This window comes from Lagopus muta, chromosome 21, assembly GCF_023343835.1.
Source record: "Lagopus muta isolate bLagMut1 chromosome 21, bLagMut1 primary, whole genome shotgun sequence".
In the NCBI taxonomy this organism is placed as follows: Eukaryota; Metazoa; Chordata; class Aves; order Galliformes; family Phasianidae; genus Lagopus; species Lagopus muta.
The window spans coordinates 1,940,737-1,961,557 of record NC_064453.1 but is presented as its reverse complement, the minus strand read 5'-3'; the positions used below and the strand labels follow the sequence as shown (position 1 = coordinate 1,961,557).

Below are 20,821 nucleotides of genomic sequence, written 5' to 3'. Positions count from 1 at the left end.
CCTCATAGCAAAATAATGGCACTACTATTTCCCTGCCTCCTGCATAGGCAATAGAGTGCCATTGTCACAGAAATGGTGGCTTATCTTTTTGGCTATGGCCTGGAAGAGCTTGTAGCTAGCCAAGCATAAGATGGAAAACTCTTACTAAAGCACCTCAAATAGCAAATAAATTCCATTTAAAAGCTGCTATATTTACCTGTATATGATATCTCCATACGTTTTTCAATCATTTGGCCTGCATCAGTTGTTGGAATAGGTTACAGATTACATTATGAAATCATGAAAGAACATTTAATCCTAATTGTTAGCCATAAGTTTTATGGAAAAAGTGTCTGGAACTTGATCACAGCATGCAAAGGAGAGGACAGAATGGGCATTTAAACTACAATTTCACTCAAGTTCGTTATATATCCAAATACCTGAGATTATCTCAGATTATTGCCCATGTCTATTTCCTCACTCACTTTTCTACTTTTGGACCTTCATAAAATTAGTTAATGAAGCCCAATTAGCTGGAGGGAAGATTTTTTATTTTATTTTATTTATTTTTTAAACTTGCACAGCAAATCCGGAAGCTTTTATTTTGAAACTTTTGGGCAAAGTCTTGCATCAGACAGACACAATCACAGCAGCCTTACATACATCTAGAAAACAGAAGCTACTGTCCCATGAGACAATGCATCAAACCCCACACTGAATATTTGTCTTCCAAGCAAGTAATTGTGTACACCTAACTTATTATCCTCAAAAGTCAAAATTCTGTTAAACAAGTTCAACTTTACAAAAAGATTTTATTGAAAGGATTGAAAAATATTTGTTTTCAGCAATATTTAAAACAAGTTTCAAAGCATTAACAATATGTAACAGAATTTTTCCTCTTAAAAATTAAGTACACTCTGCTTTACACCGTACTACATTGGTTTTTCATAGCTTCTTAAAGTTTAATAGAGAGTGACTTTGTTGTTCTTGTTTTATAAACACATCAATTTCCAAGCTTCCATTTTGGCCCTCTGTAGTCTGGAAAGGGTTGATAGGTACAGTGATATTTCCAACCCCTCTATTAGAAATACCATTCATAATCAGCAAAACTCTGTTCTACTATCACAGTTTAAACCAGTGCAGTAAGCTACTCTTATTGCCAATATTACCAAGTCTGCATCAGAGCTTTTATCACATTCAGATGTAGTTAGAACACAACACCCACACTTGAAGCACTTAAATAATGCAAAATCCTTGAGTGCTGATCAAACTTTACTAGCCTGCTTGCAAATTGCTGGTTTGCAGATTAAGGGCCTTGAAAAGGGACTTTGTACAGTTAGATAATTTGTAACATATTAACACAATTTCTTTTGTGTTTTTATATGAAGCTAGCATAATTATAATCAAAGGTGTTTTCCTGAAGAAAAAGCAAAAGACTGAAGCCATCTCATGACTTACTTTCCTGTGGTCAGTGACTGTAGCTCTACTAGGCTGAGCAGGGATCCAAGTAACATCGTTACCAAGCAGGAAAAGTTGTATAAGCAAAACTGCAGAAGCCTCAAAGCCAGCAATTCCATTGCAGTATGTGATAAATTTAAGGACAACTCCAGCAGATCTAATTTAGAGAAAGTAGTTAGCTACGTTTTGTCTGCAGCTCATGAACGTGCACTCTGCAAATTAAAGTTCTGCAGTTTAATCAATGAAAGCTTTACTATTATAAAAGCATAAATAAAAAGTGCTGAATATAGTTTCATCTTCACAAAAAAATAAGATAGATAAGGCTCATTAATTTTACCTCACCTTTACCAAATGATTTCCACCTTCCTCGTGTGCCTGGTATTCTGCTCATTTGTCATTAAACAATAGACTTCTATAGCCACTATACCCTGTGCCTCCTCTCAGTTATTGCATGATTAAATAAAAGAATAGTTTCAAAGCAAAAAGTTGGATGATTCCACAGCTCAAAAAGTAAACAGCTATTTAATAACTGAATACCCCACCTAGAAAACCCGTAAGCAGCATCAAAACAGTGATAAAACAATTACTGCAGATTCAAGTGAAAGATAAATGTCAAAAGCTAATCTTGACATTCTCCAAGTTATCACAAAATTCTTCTGTTTAGACCAAAGTAAACCAATATTCTATCCTACAAAATTTACAAACAATTTATATTAACATCATTTCATTGTGATTTCTCTCATTAACTAAAGGTTGCTCCTCTTTTATGGAAAAGTGCTCTCATCTCGATTAATAAAATTAGACAGACTAGGGCAGCATCCAAAACATAAGAGACAATATTTGAACCATCAGAGCACAGCACGTTAGGCAGAGTTTGGGAATCAATACATTTCCCACTACCACTTTGGACCACGTGTACGACATAAAACAACCATGAAAAGTTATCATTGCTTCTCGCTCCACTTTCAAGGAAATCCCACCTCGTTCAGTAAGAAATTACCTCTCCCACAGTACAATGACACAGGCTTAAATTCAACTGATCACGTCCATTCCTTCAACGGCCAATGCAGCAACGACGCAAAAATGCTGAAGTTCAGATGTGTGACCATGAGACTGCACCACAGAGAACATAAATGTAAACATTATACGTGGGTTTGAGTTTTTCAGTTAAATTACAGTACAAACCCTTCTTTTTTTTTTTTCCCAAACTAGGTTGCTGTTGTTCTTTTTCATAAAAGCACATACAATAAAATATGTACATAGAGAAGTTAGAAACATTTGAAAGCATCTTAAAAAAGTACATACGAGACTTAGAATATCTTGAGTGTGCTGAAGGCACCATTGTTACTCTGCTGGGAATGTGTCCTCCCATTTATCAGCCTACCAATGCAGTATCCCTGACTGTATTACTGAGCACCCAGAACTGGAAAATACCTGTGGAATTTGAGGGCATTCAGGCCTAGTACAGGACACTGTTGTCTTCAAGACAACAGCAGCACTAGGCAATAGAGTATTCCAGATTCCTCTCAAATATCTGGAGCTTTTTTCACTATTATTTTTTATCACTATTATTATACAGTCCCTAACGTTACCATTTGTTCCAGAGCATCAAACAAAAATAAGCACGCTAATGTTTCCCCCCAACAGGAACTGCAGAGCTACAAACAAGCTCAGCAAGAAAAGTGAAGATGACTGAAATAATCAACTCAGCCCAAGCTAAATGCTTGTCCATGCTGTTTGTTGGTGATATTTACACAGTGCTGACAGCAAAGGGTCAAACACTGTTCAGACAAATGGGCACTGTGCATATGCATGTGTTTGCACATGTGTTATTTACATATATAAATGTGTGGAGTTCTTTCCCCTAGTTCTATCTACTCAAAAAACATTCTTCTTGGACACAAGATAGATATCTATCTTATATAAACCTTTTTTTCCCCCTAGATTTGTCTATTAATAAAAACATTCATGATAGGAGTTCCTTATTCACAGTTTTTGTCACACTTGCAAGAAAGAAGAAAGTATGTTAAGCACTGTTTTGATGGAGAGGTGTTCTGGGCAAGTTGTATTTAAGCCAGATAAAAGAGTAAAGCACTTCTTTTTTAAAGCCAATTTCTGTAGAGCCTTCATGTGCATAGAATTCTTAACAAATGGAATTACATACATACCAAAGTAAACAGACTATTTTAATGCCTCTTTCCTACTGCCATTTTTCTATTACATATCTACATACAGCCTACCATGTTAGTGGTAAGTTATATGTTACAATCACATCCAAGATGCAGTCCATACCAATCAGAAATAACCCATTTTCCAACTGCTCATTTAAAGAAAATTCAAACTGGATTACAGCAATCATAACCTCACTTCTTCCATTCTATTCCTGCTGGATAGGAAGTAGCAAAACAATTTCCAACCATCAGCAGATCAGACTGATATAAAGTATAGCGCTGCGTATGTGTCTGAGATGGCAACCACACCTGTTAGCAAAAACTTCTAAAACAAAACAAATCAAGCATGTAGAAGGGATACTGCCACTTTCCATTCCCAGAGTCATTAGATGTAGACACTCAAAATTCTTCTTCTTCAACAGCAAAGTTATTTTGCTTCTTCCGAACATTCCAGTGTAAACACTCAGCCAAGCTCTCAAACCAGTCGCTCACAGGATCTCGGAAACAGATCGAAGGAAGGGGATAGCAAGAGGTAGTGATGCTAATACTGCAACAACACAGGAATACCTCAGGTCAGTCAGTGGCAACAAAGAGCATTTTAATCTCTCTCTCTCTTATTCACTAGCCAACCTAGTGCTACGTTCAGCAAACTGGGTGAAATCAGAAAGCAATTTACATGCACATCTAAACAGAGTGTAAACAAGCAATAAAACAACAGCGTGGACAATAGTTTTTTGATACAGTGAGAACTCACTCCTTGACATCCTGCATGGCCTTCACACATGCAGCACTGAGGCAAGGGAACATTTAAGCCACTGCCTTGGCCTTGAAATTTCAAGTTTCAGCAATATGCAACATGACTACAAAGTCTTGCTTCTAGCAAAGGACCAAATGCCACATGTGATGCTTGAAGCCCCATCAGTCTCTTGATCTGTTCTACAGATATTTCGATCCATTCAAGACAGTGTCAAATAGGAAGAGAAGAAATATCCCAACCTCTGTGACGGAGGCCTTAAATCCCCTCCCTCTGCAATGAGTCACCACGTTTTTCACATAACAATTGCATTCTGCTCACTCAATATTAATAGAACTGCAAACGGCCACCGCCATTCACAAAGTTAACATGGCTTAAACCATACGGCATCGTTCAAAGCCACTGCTTATACCAACACTTGCTAGTTTACATCTTAAGCTAAGATCTTCTAGACAAATCTACAGAAATTTCTGAAGATGTCCATCCTCCTTGCCAAGTATTCAATGTTTACATGCTTCAGTCTTACTAATTCATTTGCTTTCAAAGATTTAAAATAACAGAAGAAATTCAACAGTTCTGAGACAAGTGTACGAATCGGTACTTCTTGCACTTCTAAAGAAATGCTACGATCTAGGAAGACCTTACCTGTCTCCATGGCATATTTCCTGTCTCTTCCTTCCATCAAATGAAACCCATGCTGTATTCCTGGCATCCGGGGAGAGCATAATCTGAAAGAGAAAAACTGAACTTCAGCTCCCAAATCTATATTTCTGAGTACAGAATTTACATTAACTCCATATTCAGGTTTTACAGGCTTTTTTTTTTTCCTCTCCTACATGGCAGCCTTAACAAAAACAATCAGTGAGTTTCAGATATCTTTAATTATTTACTCAAAATCTGAAATATTTGTTGTTGAAAGTAATTTCACTCAAAATCTACTGGGTTTAAATGCACTTTAGCAAAAATGATCTAGTATTTTCTTTGTCAGAATACAAACATACTTCAAATTTGCAGAAGCTTACACAACAGAAAGCAAAGTGAAGTCTTCTCCTAGCAGGCATATTATTTTAAGCAAAGACCTATTCTTTCACCCAGACTTGATCTGGTCCAAATGAAAGAACACAGGAGATACACAGCAGTTCCTAAACTCATCCGTTTTGGCCAGGTTTGCACGGTTATTACAGAAGTTTTTAATTTGAAGAGAACTAATAAAAGCTAACCTTGAGTTCCACTCCAGCAGGAACAACAATAGGTCTGAAGGACAATGAGTGAGGGCAGATTGGGGTGATCATTATTGCAGGAACATTTGGGTGAATCATAGAAGCTCCTGCAGCAGCTGCGTACGCAGTGCTACCAGTCGGTGTGGAGACAATGACTCCTGTGATTGAAGCAAAAAGTTCACTTAGTTTAACATCAGAACCAGTGCTGTTATATTGGGAAAAAAAATCTAAGAAACACGACTGTTAATGAAAATGAAGCAGAGACAACATCAGCTTGTGTTAACCTGCAGCTCTTCTGTGAAGCACACAAATCAGAAACTCTTCTAATCCTGGCCTGGTATGTTTGTCCTATGAGCTCACATAAGTTGCAAACTTCTAAATCTTAGGTTACACTTTTTTTGTAACAGAAACATTCATTTGTCTGTAAGAATTACAGGTTAAGAGCTCTTAAGATGAACTTCTCTATTATATCTCTTAGAAGATTTCAGTCATTCAACAAATTCCAGATATCTTCTGAGCTATTTCTTATTCCTTCATCTAACATTATACCCAAAGAAGCTGCCACTTGCCTTCATGAGTCCACAAACAGAAAGCTTACAACACTGAATGCTTCCTTGATAACTTATGCATTCCACAATGCAAGACCTTCCTATTCTTTGCAACCTCAGTGAACTCAAGATTGAGATTTAGTTTCCATGTGAAAAAAACAGCACTCAGTAATAATTACAGCAGTCTACAAATGAAGTGAGAAGCAGTTTAGCTCAAGAAGCAAACTCACCATCTCCTTGCACTGTTGTTATCAGGTGTCCATCTAGAAAGACATCTACATTGGAAAGGTAAGAAGAAGGACCACGATCCACCACAACTTCATTTAGGACCTGCCATAACATCAAATATTACCACTGTTGACTTGGGAATGGATTAAATGACAAGCAGAAACATGCTTTCCAGATCTTGGAAAAATTCACCCTGATTTAGTACCTGTCAAATTTTGTTGTCAGTTGAAGGATTTTTATTTATCTAATTATGGGATGTTAAGAATTCAGAGTATTACCAGAAGATAGTTACTAGCAATGTGTGGGGTTTTCCTTTCTGCTTATAAAGTCTTTAAGCTTTTCCGAGCTACATATTTATTTACAAAGTAGAAGTAAAATATCAATGTAGGAAATGACAATATTAGCACTTATGGCTGCAGAAAGTAACAAGGTGCATCATTTTCTCATGACTTAGTGCACGTGCTGTGTACTGTACCAACGTGGTGTACATAGCACATCTCTCCCACACTACTGGGCTAATGTAAGAAAACGGTAAAGTGATGACAAAGCACACATCCAGCAAATTACAAAGCATGTATTAGGGGTTTTTTTTGAGGTTCTGGTTTTTTTGGAACACTGACCTGATATTGCATAATTTGCTTGCCCACTTCTTTCTCTATATTTGTAGGCACTACTCCATTTTCTTCTATGCCATTCTGTACCGTCAGCTTCTCTCTGTGCTCTTTTACCACTTTCACTTTCAGCCTGCTTCGCAGAACAAGAGCTGCATTGCCTAGAATTGACATACAGGAGAAAGTACACAAGAATGATATGCTACTATAGTAAACAAAAAGGAAATGACTACCAATCTGTATCAAATACCATCCACCTATCCCCTGTGCAATGATCCCAGCATCATTTATCTAGGCAAAGCCTATTTGTCTATATCTAGGCAAAGCTCGAAACAGATTTTCAGTATTCATGAGCAAAAATCAAATCAAATCTGAATCTTCCCCTCTTCCCTTACAATTTAAAAGACTGTTTAAGTTTCACATGGATATCACCAAGATTTGAAAACACTTAGGCTCATGTGATCCTCACTGAGACAGTGGCTTAGTTTAGAGAAAGCAAGGGCATTACAAACACACTACAAGAAAACATTCCAGCAGTGTGAGAATTTTATATATCTTTTTCAGAAATTTACTTTGAATTTAAATCCATCTCCTATCAAAGAAACAAAACATTTCTTCAATTGTTTCAAGTGTTGCCTGACTTTTCACTCTTCAAGCACTGCACTGCTTAGAGGAACAAACTACCAAACACTTCACAGCTGCCTTCTGTTACTTGCTTACTCCTCGTAGGACAAAGTTATTTCTTATCCATTTTTTTTTACAAAAGAGCACGGAGAGCAGAAATTGAAAGGGGCAACACAATGCTTTTGTTAGTTAAGTGTAAGTTGCTTGTGACTATGGGACCACCTAAATGAGTTGGTTAAGAAAATTAACCAGTCTTGGAAAAAGCTACAGAAAATGTAACAAGAAGAAACACCACACCTTGTCTCCTTAAATTTACCTTCTATAACCTGAGTGACTTGGGACTGAAAATTCTCAAAATTAAATGGAGTAAGAAATCCAAGGGATCCCAGATGAAAAGCCATAACTGGAGGTACACTACCCTATCAATAAAGAAAAGAATTTAAAAGCTACTGAATAAAAGCAATTCATACTTCAACTAATTGCCTGTTAATACTTTGACTATTAACATAACTTCAACTGTTCATAATAAAAACTAGTAATTAAATTAAGCAGCTCATACACACGCTGTTTTCAGAAGGTATAGGGTAAAACATGCTTGATTAAAAAAAGGAATCAACAATGAAACAGCTTCTGACAACAACAGAAAAAATTATCTTCAAATATTTTAGAAAAGAAAAGAGGCCTTTAAGCCTATTTCTAAAATAGACCAACCTGGAAGAGCGAAGAAGCATAAAGCAAGGTCCCATCTCCTCCCAGGCATATGATAAAGTCTATTTGATTGGAGATATCATCATAATCTGAAAGATATATTTAAATACAAGTTCTGAATCATGTTCTATCAAAGGTCAAATTCCAGATGTAAGATATGTGCACCATGCCAAAAAAACATTACAAGTTAAGATTAACAACAGTTTGCAAGAGACAGATTGGTTTCACAACCTTGATCCAGTACCAAGGAGACATTAAGACAAATAAAGGCTACGCCTCAACTTTATTTTCAAGGATTCGTTACCATACCTTCTCGAAAGGTACAAAATTTCTTCTTCACTGGTCCAAAATTATCATCATTTGCAATAGCAGGGTCTTCCAATACTTTTTTTTCTACATACACTATCATGTTGTTTTCCTAAAAGGAGGTAAGATCAGCTTGTTAACAACCTCTTAAGTATCAAAGTATTTGATTCCCTCCATAATTTGAATCAGTTAAAAACACAAATAAAAACACATTATTTTTATTGAAGTCATCTGCATCTTTGGGTTGCAGGACTTTTTTTTACTATTATTCTTAATATACCACGTGGCTTATCTCTAACCAGAAATGTGCAGCATACATAGGCCATCTGATACATAAAAATCAGCTCTGGAACTGGAATTACATGATACAGTAAACATTTCTGCTCACTCGAGGCTCTAAGTATTACATCTGCTGTCCTATGTCTCACAATTCAGATCTGCACACAGTATGAAGGAAACAGCTTTGACTTTCCCTCCAAGTACTGTTCCTCTGAAACAGGTTTTAATACTTCCAGTGCAATCCTGTTTGTGCTGATGATTTGTTTGCACTATGTAGCTCTATGGATTTCACGTTTAACAGAATCAATAACTGAAAATAATTTAGATGTAAGATTTCTCATCATGGTTAAAAAAACCCTGAATTTAGATTCTGTTACCTCAGTAAGATACACACAGAGCTCCTTAAAAGGCTGCAGCAGACTGGCATCACGTATTTTTTTAATAACAAGGACACTCTTGGGAGGTTTGTTCCATGTCAACCGCTGGCTTGCTGGATCCTGAATGTGCCTGGAGAAGAGAACAGAATGTAACACAAACCTTCAGGATTGTTAGGTTAAAAACATCATCTTTTTAAATCAGAAAATGTCACTATAAAGGAGAAACAGAGGACAAAGCACTGAGTAACTGAAAGAAGGGGCAGAGATGTACTGCAGCACCTGTAGATTTACAAAAATTTGTTACTACCTTTTGCTTTGACATCATTTTGGCCAGGTAAGAACCTACATCTTATCCCACACACTGCTGAGACAACAGAGAGAAGGACATAATTCTAATGATGCCTTCTCCCCTTGTGAAACCAATAAATACTTTCCTCCACCAAGATTTCACTGATTTCAGTATCCAGTCACGGTTTTCCCAGTACAGCCTGAAGTCTGCAGATGCAGGAACAAATTGCAATTTTTTAAATATAAGAATGAATTCAAAACTACAGTATCCCCAGAAAAGGGCACATATTTCAATAATTAAGACACATATCTGTACTACATCCTCAAGGGAAGCCTCAACACTACAACAAACTGTACATAACCTCTACTCTAGGAAGTCTGTAGCAGTTCTTCCTATCAGAAAAACTCACTCAGCTTCATGTTGCTCTGTAACACACACCATTATTTAGGAACACACAGATGTATTTTCCTTCTTCATTTGGATCCGCTGCTGAGCTACACAATTTTACTGCTATATTTTGCATACAATGAAATCTCATCCTTTTCCATAAGGTGCAGATATAATCCGTAAAGCAAAGTAGATTAGTATCCATGCTGAACAGCCAAATTTAGAGATTTGGATTTAGTACTTCAAGAGTTAATGCAAAACAGATGATGGTAACGGAGGTGGAATAACCTTCTCATTTTGCTGCTATGAAAAATGTTCACATTCTACATAGAGCAGAAACTGTAGACTAGCACAATTTTGTTCAGAAAACATTTATTTTATAAGATCAAATTCCTCAAATCTAAATACTGCTCAAAGGCAAAAAACACGTGCATGGAAACCACGCCGAAAATACATTTCAGCACAATCAGACTGCCTTGTAAAAGCTGGCAGAGAACTGAAGATTGCAGCACTGCTTTTCACCTAATGAGCCCGGAACTAACAGATTTTCTTCCAACAAAAAGACAATCTGCCTACTTTAGCTGTACTCACCAATTCCATGTAGCTCTAACTGAAAAATTGTTCATAACATGCTTTAAGACCTTCATGTTCGTTTCCAGAAGTCAGGCAAAGGCAACAGCTCCACAAAAACAGGCTGTGCTGAGGTTTTTACTGATTCTTAAGAAACTTCTGCCTCAAAAAAAAAAATAAAAAATCCCATCCAGCTAAATCTTTCCAACAGTCACAAGAAAAAGTTGAAGCTTCACATTTAGAAAATCCACTTCAGAAAACTCACAGCCTTCAGACAGCAGAGCTCAACACTGTGACTTAAAGAGACCCTGATTAACTGACGCCCTTACATAAAAAGATTTTCTGCTACATTTCCCTCCAGTGAAGAGTTTAATATTACCAGCGGCTGTAGAAAAGGAAAAAAAATAACCAAAAAGGATACGGCTGTTTTTAGAAGCCATAAAACAAACAAACAAAACCTTTAAAGTAGTAAAAACAGTAATTTATAACTCGGTTTCCAAATAGTCCTTTCCTCTGACGACCTGAGGGTGCCCCAACCTCCACAGCTATTTGCACACTGCACAGCCTTGTCCCTGGCAAGCAGTGTGTTCAGAATCGCCTACAGCCTCTGTGCTCAACTGATCTTGACACTGCCATTATATGGTGCAAAGCTGGCTCAGCCCACAGGGAGGAGCATATGCAGCACAATCAGGTGGGTAAACATGCAACGCAGGCTGGGTTTGCAGGTGAACTGCTGCATACGAAGTCGCCAACTTCAGAAGAGACAGAAAGAAGGAAGTTCAGATCCCCATCTACTGCAAGACTTCTGCCACACCTCTGCAGGAAACACTGCGCCACCACTGCTGTGTTTTGAGAAAAATCACTGCGATTTAGGGAAAGATCTAAGCGAAGAAATACTGAATTCAAATACCTTAAGTTTAACTGAAAGCCAAATCAATAAAATAGAACTTTACAAAAGGACAGAACTGTTTGCGTATCTGCTGAAAAAAGCCTTATTTCCACTGTAAATTTACCAGCAGAGACTAAAAATCCCTTGCCTTATATTCATACACTGAAAGCATCACAGACGAAATATCAAAATTCAAACCACTCATTCAAACAGAAAGCTTCCCTTGGATGAGATTGCATAGTGCACACAGCCATTCCTCCACCTTTTTTCACATTTTTCCATAATAATTTCTGTCCTTCTGTAGCTGAGAAACAATTTTCTTTATGGAATAAAGAAAATGGTACCAGCAGCTTCTCAGTATCATAATTAGATTGCTATATGGGAGTTTGATACGTGGAATTTACTGTCAGCTGTGTTGGAAAGGCTTTGTTATTGTTGCCATTGTTGACCACATTTTAGGAACTGCAGATTATGCAAAATACATGTAAACAAAACCCCAGTACTTCAAACTATTTGCATGCTCTGTTCTATTTATTTTAAATACAAAATGCTTCATTTTTTTTCTTAAAATAGATCCGTTGTGCTGAGAAAAAACTTCATTTGAATCATCAGAACATTGCATGAATTAATAACGTTAAAAGGGCATTCATTCCACTGATTGATGTCTGTTGCCCTGTGAGAAGTATTCCAACTGGCAAAACTACTATAAAACCATACAGAGAAATACTGATTATATCCTACCAGCCCTTTCAGCATGCAGATTAAGGCAACGTGCGATCTGAACTGCAAGTCAATTTTTGCAATACAGATCCCAGCACAACAACACTGAGTTGGGACGAGTAGCAGGAAAGCAAGCTGATCTTCTTTCACGTGGAATAAGCATAATGGCAGTCACTTGACAGGTACTTACATAATCGTTTTAGGATTTTGCAGCATACAGGCCTTTGGTCCAAACGTGGTCACTGGGCATGGTCCATGCAAGGAGCGTGTCCTCCTGAAGTTAAGAAATACATAAAGGTGATGGCAGCTAGGGATAATTAGCTCCCCAAGCACCAAAACCAAACCAAACATCTTTGAAAGAGCCGCAGTAGGCAATGAAGGACAAAGTCCATTTCTTAAACTTCCATTGGTGGGTGATTAGCCAATATAATTTTATACACATTAGCTTACACATTTCAAAGCTAAATTTTAACTCCTGTACCTCCCTCCTTGACAGAGACTTTATAATTGAAGCCACACTCACAGCTCATGCTCTCCTGAGGCGAGCATGCACTAAACTCAAGCACAATACCAGTACCTATTTTTCTTGTATTCATTTAAACTTCACTGTGCACAAAGACCACAGCCTCAGATCAAGGTGGTTCTGTGAACTCATGTCAAACATGTCAAAGTTTCTGTTTAGTCACAAATCTCCTTGACATTACAGACCAGAACAGTATGTCGGCCTCTCATGGACACAAAAAAATCCCTGTAGATAAATTCCAAATTATAAAAACAAACTATTTTCAAGGTCTCACTACAGCAAAAAGTAAAAATGCTATGTGAGAGATAACCAAAAATATTTTGTCTACACATTTAAGGTAGCACAGAAATTTACAAACAAGAAATCAATTGCTACTGACCAAATTTACCAAAGTCAACTATTAAGAAAGACCAGGCTCATAAGCTCAGCCATTTGAGCAGAGGAGTGCTTGCGAGGTTAATTGAATCCCCTGAAAGGTACAAAGACATCCCAACCTGAGACTAATGCGCTTTTTTAATCAAGAGAAAACAATGCCAGGAAGCACAGCTCAGGCATTTTTGGCTTCTATCGTTCAGTGGCACGCATGAATTCCATCACATAAAGAAACAGACCACACAGCAACCTGGTAGAGCACACAGCCTGCGCTGCCTGCAGAAGCAGCATGCTGCTAACAGAGTGCGCTCAGCACACCTTGCTTTTATGACAGCACTTTGGGATTGCACAGTAACGGTACCTCTCCCAGTGTATATCAGAAATGCCAACTTGCTAACAAGGAAGTGCACCTTGATCACTCCCTAATGAGTGCCAAGGGGCATGTTTTGCAGTAGTCAGAATGTTTTACAGTTTTCTTAAGCGCTGAACCTGAATTAGAAGCTCCAGCAATAGGGGAGAAGAGGAACAAACAGGAAGGTACAAAATGCCTGGTTTTCAAGTAATTTTCAAGAACCACCTACAAACTATGAGCCTTAGTGCTAATGGTGAAGCAAAGCAGAAGTGCCACGACACATCCAGGATCTCGTTTCCAAGAGATCTCAAATTCCAGGGAAAAAGAGAAGACAAAACAAAGTCCATCAAATAAATTACAACACAAATCTATAAGATAACACCAAACCTTCTTAGAAACCAATGCCTCAGATCTTTAACAAACAATTTCTTTGAGTATGGAGAAAAATCAGTATTTTTTCATGTATTTAATGACAGTTAATACAGTATTAATCTTTAAAGTGATTAGATCTGTAGGGTCATTTATCCTCAGCCTTAAATTCCACCCAGAACACAGGACTGCTGCTGGCTGCAGGATGAGATGATGTGGAGCAAGTCAGAGCTGTTCTGCCTTACCCACCTCCCTCCTCCTGCAGCAAATCTGTATATGGGAGTAAAACCCATTGCGTCATGTTGAAACGAGTAAATGCTATTAGAATTATTCCATTAAAATCAAGTGGGAAATATGCCTTTCCTGTGCTTAATTGAATTAACACAGGAACTGGTAATTAACCTATTCCTTGCTAGTAATAAATCACTGCTGCTCTGCCTATTATAGTGCATACTGTGCAGTAGCTCAGCCTGGCCTGATGACTCACTTGGAGCACTATGAAATCCCACACATCAGATTTCTACTGAAAATCAAAAACAGACGACAGATTCAAGTCATAATATTTTTTCCATGTCTAAGAAAACATGTTTGTGCAAGATTTTAATTATGATAATTAACGTTATTTAATGTCCCATAACAAATACATTAAAGTTTTGTTTAACTTACGTTCACACATTTTTTCCAGACACATACAACTGTTATTTAAGCATGTTAAAAGTTTACCTTATTTATATTAAAAGAGAAATTTGTGAAAATATGCACGTTATTAGAGATATTTAATCTATTTAAGAACAGTTACATGTGAAATTAGGACAGTTAAACAATACTCTGGTAACATCACCTGCCACATTTTGCTCCACTCCTCTACCACTAACTGCCTTTTTTGTCCTTTTCACCCAGAGGCACTTATTTCATGTCACTCTTTAGCTAAACTCCTGTCCTACAAAGAGGCATCAAATATCCACATCTGAAGATTTAAGCAGAGCAGGGAAAAGACATTCCACAGAAGGATTTTAATGTAAAGACTTACCTATTGGCTGTGATACATAACATAGTAGCTAGAACAGTACAGTCCTTTGTGAATATTTCCCAAATACAACGTATCAGCTGAGCTACTTATGCAAAGCAAGTATTTCCAAGTATTAATCTCTTGAGTGAAAGGCTTTTATTACAACTCCTTTCACCACAAAGCTTCCCCGGGATCTTCAGGTCTCACCCACATCACCTCTGCCTTGCAACAGCAGTCCTGCCAGCAAAGCAGTAACTCTGGAAGAGAATTTCATCTGTTGAGCAACTCCTTTGCGATTCTGTCCATGCCTCAACCTTAAGCTGGATCACAATACAAGTAAGGTAAAGTTCTGCTGCCATCAAGACTCACTGTTAGCACAGCACACCACCCAGCCTTTACAACAGGTCCAAAGATCACAAAATCAGAAGTTCCATCCAAGTTGTCCACATGACGAAGGGCATTGCGAATACACCAGGAATTTGGCTCAATGAAAAAATGGGCGTTTCTCAGTTGTGATTAGATTTGCAAGCACCTGCTTATTTGTGCTGCCTCATGTTACAATATAACCCTAATTCTCACACAGCCTTCAGTACACAGCACTACGGCTCCAGTCAGAGCATTTACAAAAAACTGCAGGTGTGCCTCTGCTATTTTTTTTTTTTGAGACTGCAAGCTCTGCAGATATCAGCTTTGACAGCTGTACCATTTTGATTACAGGTCTGATCTTGGTGTAGCCCCAGCCTTCCCCTTCCTGACTTCCCTTTGGACTAACAACATTTTGAAGTGCATTTTAAGGTTACCTTCAAAGCAAGACTGCAGGTATATAAAACCAAAAGTAAAAACTAAGATCTGGATATTGAAATTTCTTCCATTTTTCTTGAAACTGGGAAGAAACAGAAGCCATACCGGAATTCTTTGGTGCTTCCTAGGGCTGGGGAAGCAGACAAGCTTCGTGACTTGGCTCGCCCCCGGCTCGTACTGCTCCACTCCTCATCATCATGACACGCTGAGCAATGATACGCAGAATCCGAGCTCACATCAGCCTTACTGGTACACAGTTTCTCCCGATTCATCTCCATACTGGAAGTGAAAGAACCTCAGAGAGGGAAAAATTTAATTCCTGTGGAAAAACATCAGGGGAAAAGAGACAGGTAAGGGAGAGAAGAAAAATCCCAGTATTAGCAAAGCTAGTGGAGCTCTTAGGCATGAATTGACGCTCTTTGGTGGACACTTCTCAACAAGATCTGGGCAGTTGAGAAGTTCTTTGAGGTCATCACAAGACACTGGAAGGAAAAACAGACCAGAGCTGAAACTCCAGTGCTCCTACATTTACAAGAGCCTCCACGTTAAACTGTTGAGTACTATTAGTTCAAGACCATCCCACTTCCAGCTACATCCAGAAAAACAGATATATGTTAAAGACTAAAGAGGCAGAAGAGCATTAAATATTTGCTAGGAATCAAGATTCAGAAAAGTCTGCAAAATCTCCTATTAATCAATGCATATCTCAAACAAACAACAAAAAAAACTACATCGAGCTACAAAGGAAAAAAAATGTCACAGTGAAAAAATAATTGAACAGTGTAACTTGAATAAACTTCAGTCCTCCACAGAACTGAGATTAATACCAAGCTGAGAAGAGATAAAACCAAACCAGAGCAGAACACTGAAGATCTCGAATCATGTGTGACAAAGGGGAGAGATGGTCCAAACCAAAGAAAATGAAACCTGATAAGCACCAAGTATTTCATCCCACAACAGTCAGCACAAGGACAGGACAATGAACAGCTGGCAGACTGCAATTCTGCAGGAGTAAAAAGCAACACAACGCATGAATACTTCAGTATTACAAAGTAATAGGAATCCCTTACTTAAGTTTGCATCGTTATTTGAACTAAGTAGAAAATTTCTCACCATAAAAATAGAAAGCAACTTCCAGTGTGTAAAGAAACACCGAGCTGTGAACAAATCCTATCTCAGATGAAGCCTACAGGAACAGTATGTTCCTCAAATTATTCAAGCCAGGGAAAAACATTGGCTCAGTAGGCATTTGCAGATGTTTCTCAACCAGCTTTCAGCACACTGTATCATGTACAGAACAGTTACTGTAACTGTTAAAACAGACTTTGGCAACAGAGAACACTCAGAATATTTGTCTGTAAGGTTAACACAAAAGGAGAAACATCAACAATTTAACAAGCTCTGTGCTTCATAGTATCTCAACTTCTACGCAACAGCAGCATCAAGAAGAGAAGAATCGCTTAGGAATACCGGCTGGTTACTGGACACAGTAATCACCTAACGGCAGCAGAGCACAGCACAGCTCTCACAGCAGATCAGGTTCACCCCGAGACAACGTGGTCACCAGGAGGTGCAGTTAGACCCAACCAGTAATAATTGATAAGAACCTGCACTTGTAAAGATATCAGTGTTTGGTTGCTGGTTACACATTGCTTAGCATCACCAGTGACCACGACTTGGGAAATTCCCCGTTCAACACAGTTTTTATTTTAATTACTGAATTTCAGAGATTCAAGATAGAGATGAATAAGCCTTTTCTGATATTTCTTCCCCACAGACAACCAGGATTCTAATGAATACTTTTCCCAGTCAAATAATGAACTAGATTCTAATTCACCATCTGATTGTAGCACTCACATTTGCGATGCACTTGCCATTTCAGGCCTATCAATCCAACACACCTAACAAAAAATCCAGTACCATAATTTGTACTTTTAACTCCAAGGACTATTCTTTATAGCCAGAAATCACTATGGCAAACATAACCCTTGTGTTCAGTGCACCTGTATCACAGGGACCAAACAGGCTTCTCAAGCATCTTTACATACCCAGACTTCCACAGACATTGCTTTCTTGCTGGTTAGTAAGGAGTTACAGATCTCAGTAAGTCTTTGCCAGCACACTACGCTTTTAGCTAATATAAACCATAACTAGTATGTTTATAGTGAGCCAAAGTTAATCCCTATGAGTAAATACATTCAATTTCTTAGAACCAACAAAAATGCCAGAGATAATTCCTCATCCATGGCACAGATCTCCCCAACAAGAATAATCTGGATAGGAAAAAAAAAAACCAGCCACTGGAACTGGTAGAAGGGGAGAAAGCAAACAGATACCAACAAGCTATTTATTACCAAAATCAGCAACGAGGTATTTCCAAAAGAAACCCTGTCTGCACAGAATTAACCTAGATAATGATACTCAATAGCTAAGTTTAACTACATCTTTTGTTAGTTCTCAATGCCAGCTTCTCAGCTGTTCCAGAAATACTGAGTGAAAATCAGCAGTGAGCAATCTCTCATCATCTCCTGCCAATCCCCTACAAATTTACCTCTCAAATTTACTTACACAGCTTCATCTACCTCAGGGATACCCACATAGCTCCATATACTTACAGCAAAGTATGTGGAAATTCAAAACCTGTGAAAGAAACTCATGCAAAGTTACTTTTTTTCAGTAACTGCAATTGCTGTGCACCCAGCCTGTGCTGGGATATCATCCTTAACTGAGAGACGCAAAAAACAGCAACGTACTTCAAAAGCCATAAATAAGGTCTGTTTCCACATGGCTTTGTTTGAAAAATTTTCATCTGGCAGATGCCATCAGTAAAGAAAATAAAACTAGGAGTAAGACGTTGCACAGATCTACCACTGCACGCAGCCTAAGAACTTGATATTCCTCCCATGTAATGCTTTCTGATTCAGAACGTTTTAAACTGCCTCTTACACCACGCTCTGTTTAATTAACATCCCCTCATAAGACCTTCATTAAATAAGCAGATCTGACATAAGGGCAAAACCATCACCGACCAACTCCCAGGACTGGATCCAAAAACACAAAGCACGAGTCAACAAACTAGCAAAGAGGCTGCTCTGCTCAAAGTCATGCCCCAAATTAAGAAAAACAGAAAAGACTTAGAAGTTCAGCATTCTAGAATAAAAGACAATTGCAAGTTAGCATTTCAATGTTTAAAACTGTAATATGCAATAGCAAGTTGAGTCACCTCTCTCTCAGTCTCCAGCTGTTTCTTTTTTAATGTCATATATCCCACAAATGGTCACAAACCACAGCTTCAGAGAGGTTTTGTCAAACCAACTTCAGGTGGGAGGAAAGAACAGCAGAACATCCCAGATGTTTTACTGCCCTGTTAGACTATTATTAAGGAATCACACTCCAGATCTACTGCAAGAATCCTGGTCAAAAAACAAGTCTGAAGCAATTTTACTAAGCCTCCATTCAGATGTAACCCACATCCTGTTGGCCAAGAGCTATGTGTGATCTTCTCTGCTGTTAGACAACAGGCAATAGCACACAAACACGCCTTTCCAAAGAGCTACGTAAGGAACGTAATACTGCAAATCACTGAGAACTTTCAACCTTTTGTTGATCTTTGCTGGTCAGCGGCTGTTTTGTGAGGAAGTTTCCCTCTGTCAAGTGCACGGCCCTAAACCATCACAGCAGAGGGTTACCACAGGGCCCATCCCAACCAAACACTGCTTTTATAGGGCTCCAAGGCTGCAGCAGTTCTGCTAGTTTCTTAGGGTTGCAGCAGCTGTTGAAAACTCCTAACTATCAACATTTGTGTGATAGCAAAAAAGGACAACGCTGCCTCCAAACACCACAGAATCACAGGGTTGGAAGGGACCTCGAGGATGATGAATCTCCAACCCCTTGCCACACGTAGGGCCACCAACCTCCACATTTAAAACCAGCCCAGGCTGCCCAGGGCCCCATCCAACCTGGCCCTGAACACCTCCAGGAATGGGGCACCACCACACCTGCTGTGCCTTGCTACTGATCCCCTCTCTGCTTAATGCTCTAATTCTGTCGATAAAATTCTATAACGATGATGTTTTACTTCAGAAATCACTCCAATGGAGTTCACACGCATACAAGTCCATCTCTGAGGCACAAACCCTCCCGCCAGGCAGTGAAAGCAGGCAGCACTACATGGAGCAGACAGCACTTCCATTTTTTCAGTGTCTGACAGAAAAAAATAAACAGCAGTGAAACTACCAAAAAAAAAAAAAAAAAAAAAAAAAAAAGAAAGAAAAAAGAAGAGATAGTACGACTATCACGTGTCTCGCACCCGGGGCAAACAAGTTCGTCTGTTAACTCTTCGTTTTCGGACCCCGCGGCCCCACACGCACCTCAGGCTCCAAGCTGCGCTCTCCCACCTGTTACCTTCGGGAAACTCCCGCCTCCTCACCGCTCGCGCTCAACGCGGGGCGCACCCACCTCGCCCCGCTCGCACAACGCCGGGTTCTCGGGAGTTATCAGTACGCCTATCGCCCGCGGACGGCTTTCCGAGAGCCTCCCCTAAGGAGAACGGGGCCGGCAAGCGGGCGGGATGCGTGCACCGCGGTTCCCGAGCGGCCCGGCCCCGGCACGCAGCCCCGCGGGAGGCCGCGGCCCGCCTGTCCCCGGGGGCTCCCCCCGGCGCGGCCGCCCGTCCGCCTCAGCGTCCCGCACTCACCGCCCGCCCGGCTGCTTGCCCGCCCGCTGCTCCCTCAGAGGCCGAGGCGCCGACCGCGGCGGTGGGGGTGGTAACGGTGGTGGCGGCGGCAACGGCTGCCCCCGAGCACTGAGCGGGGCCGGCAGACCCTGCGCGCCTCCATCGTCCTCTCCCCGCCTCCTCAGCAGCGTCGGCCCCGAGGGCGGGGCGGCGCGCATGCGCGGCGCGCGGGTTGGGCTCGGTCCGTGCGCCCGCGCACAGTGAGGGTGTCACCGCGCATGCGCGCTAGGAGGCGGCGTTGCCGCTGTACGGGGTGGCGAGGGCTTCCAGCGGGCATTTAATTAAATTAACTAGACTTAATTAATTCTGCGGCAATCAGCAAGGCTCGACGGCCTCGGCCGTCCACAGTCGCAGTTCTACAACCGACCTGAGATCCTAATGCGAGCCGTGTTTCACATGGCGCAAAGCTCACACAGATGGGGCAGGGAGAACTAATAACTTTTAGGCTTGAAAACTATGTGGAACTGGAGTTACTCTTCACTAGAAGGCTGCTAAAAAAGGACAGAGTGACACTGACTTGTCCAGCAGCCTCCCCTCAGGTA

General features: G+C 39.8%; 1 protein-coding gene across 3 annotated transcripts; it reads right to left on the bottom strand.

Moving 5' to 3' along the window:
- Positions 1 to 771: 771 nt before the first annotated feature.
- Positions 772 to 20,415, bottom strand: NADK (NAD kinase). 3 transcript variants are annotated; one of them, XM_048967528.1, is made up of 12 exons: positions 20,241 to 20,415; positions 15,650 to 15,863; positions 12,309 to 12,392; positions 9,264 to 9,393; positions 8,611 to 8,719; positions 8,305 to 8,390; positions 7,910 to 8,012; positions 6,979 to 7,130; positions 6,361 to 6,460; positions 5,583 to 5,740; positions 5,008 to 5,090; positions 772 to 4,155 (listed from the first exon to the last, which is right to left on the bottom strand). In XM_048967528.1, exons 2-12 carry the CDS (start codon positions 15,820 to 15,822, stop codon positions 4,008 to 4,010), a joined length of 1,326 nt encoding a protein of 441 aa, XP_048823485.1. In that variant the 5' UTR covers positions 15,823 to 15,863; positions 20,241 to 20,415; the 3' UTR covers positions 772 to 4,007. The 3 variants fall into 3 exon arrangements, with proteins under 3 accessions (XP_048823485.1, XP_048823486.1, XP_048823487.1); XM_048967529.1 differs by lacking the exons at positions 15,650 to 15,863; positions 20,241 to 20,415 and adding an exon at positions 14,765 to 15,599; XM_048967530.1 differs by lacking the exons at positions 12,309 to 12,392; positions 15,650 to 15,863; positions 20,241 to 20,415 and adding an exon at positions 10,531 to 12,230.
- Positions 20,416 to 20,821: the final 406 nt, after the last annotated feature.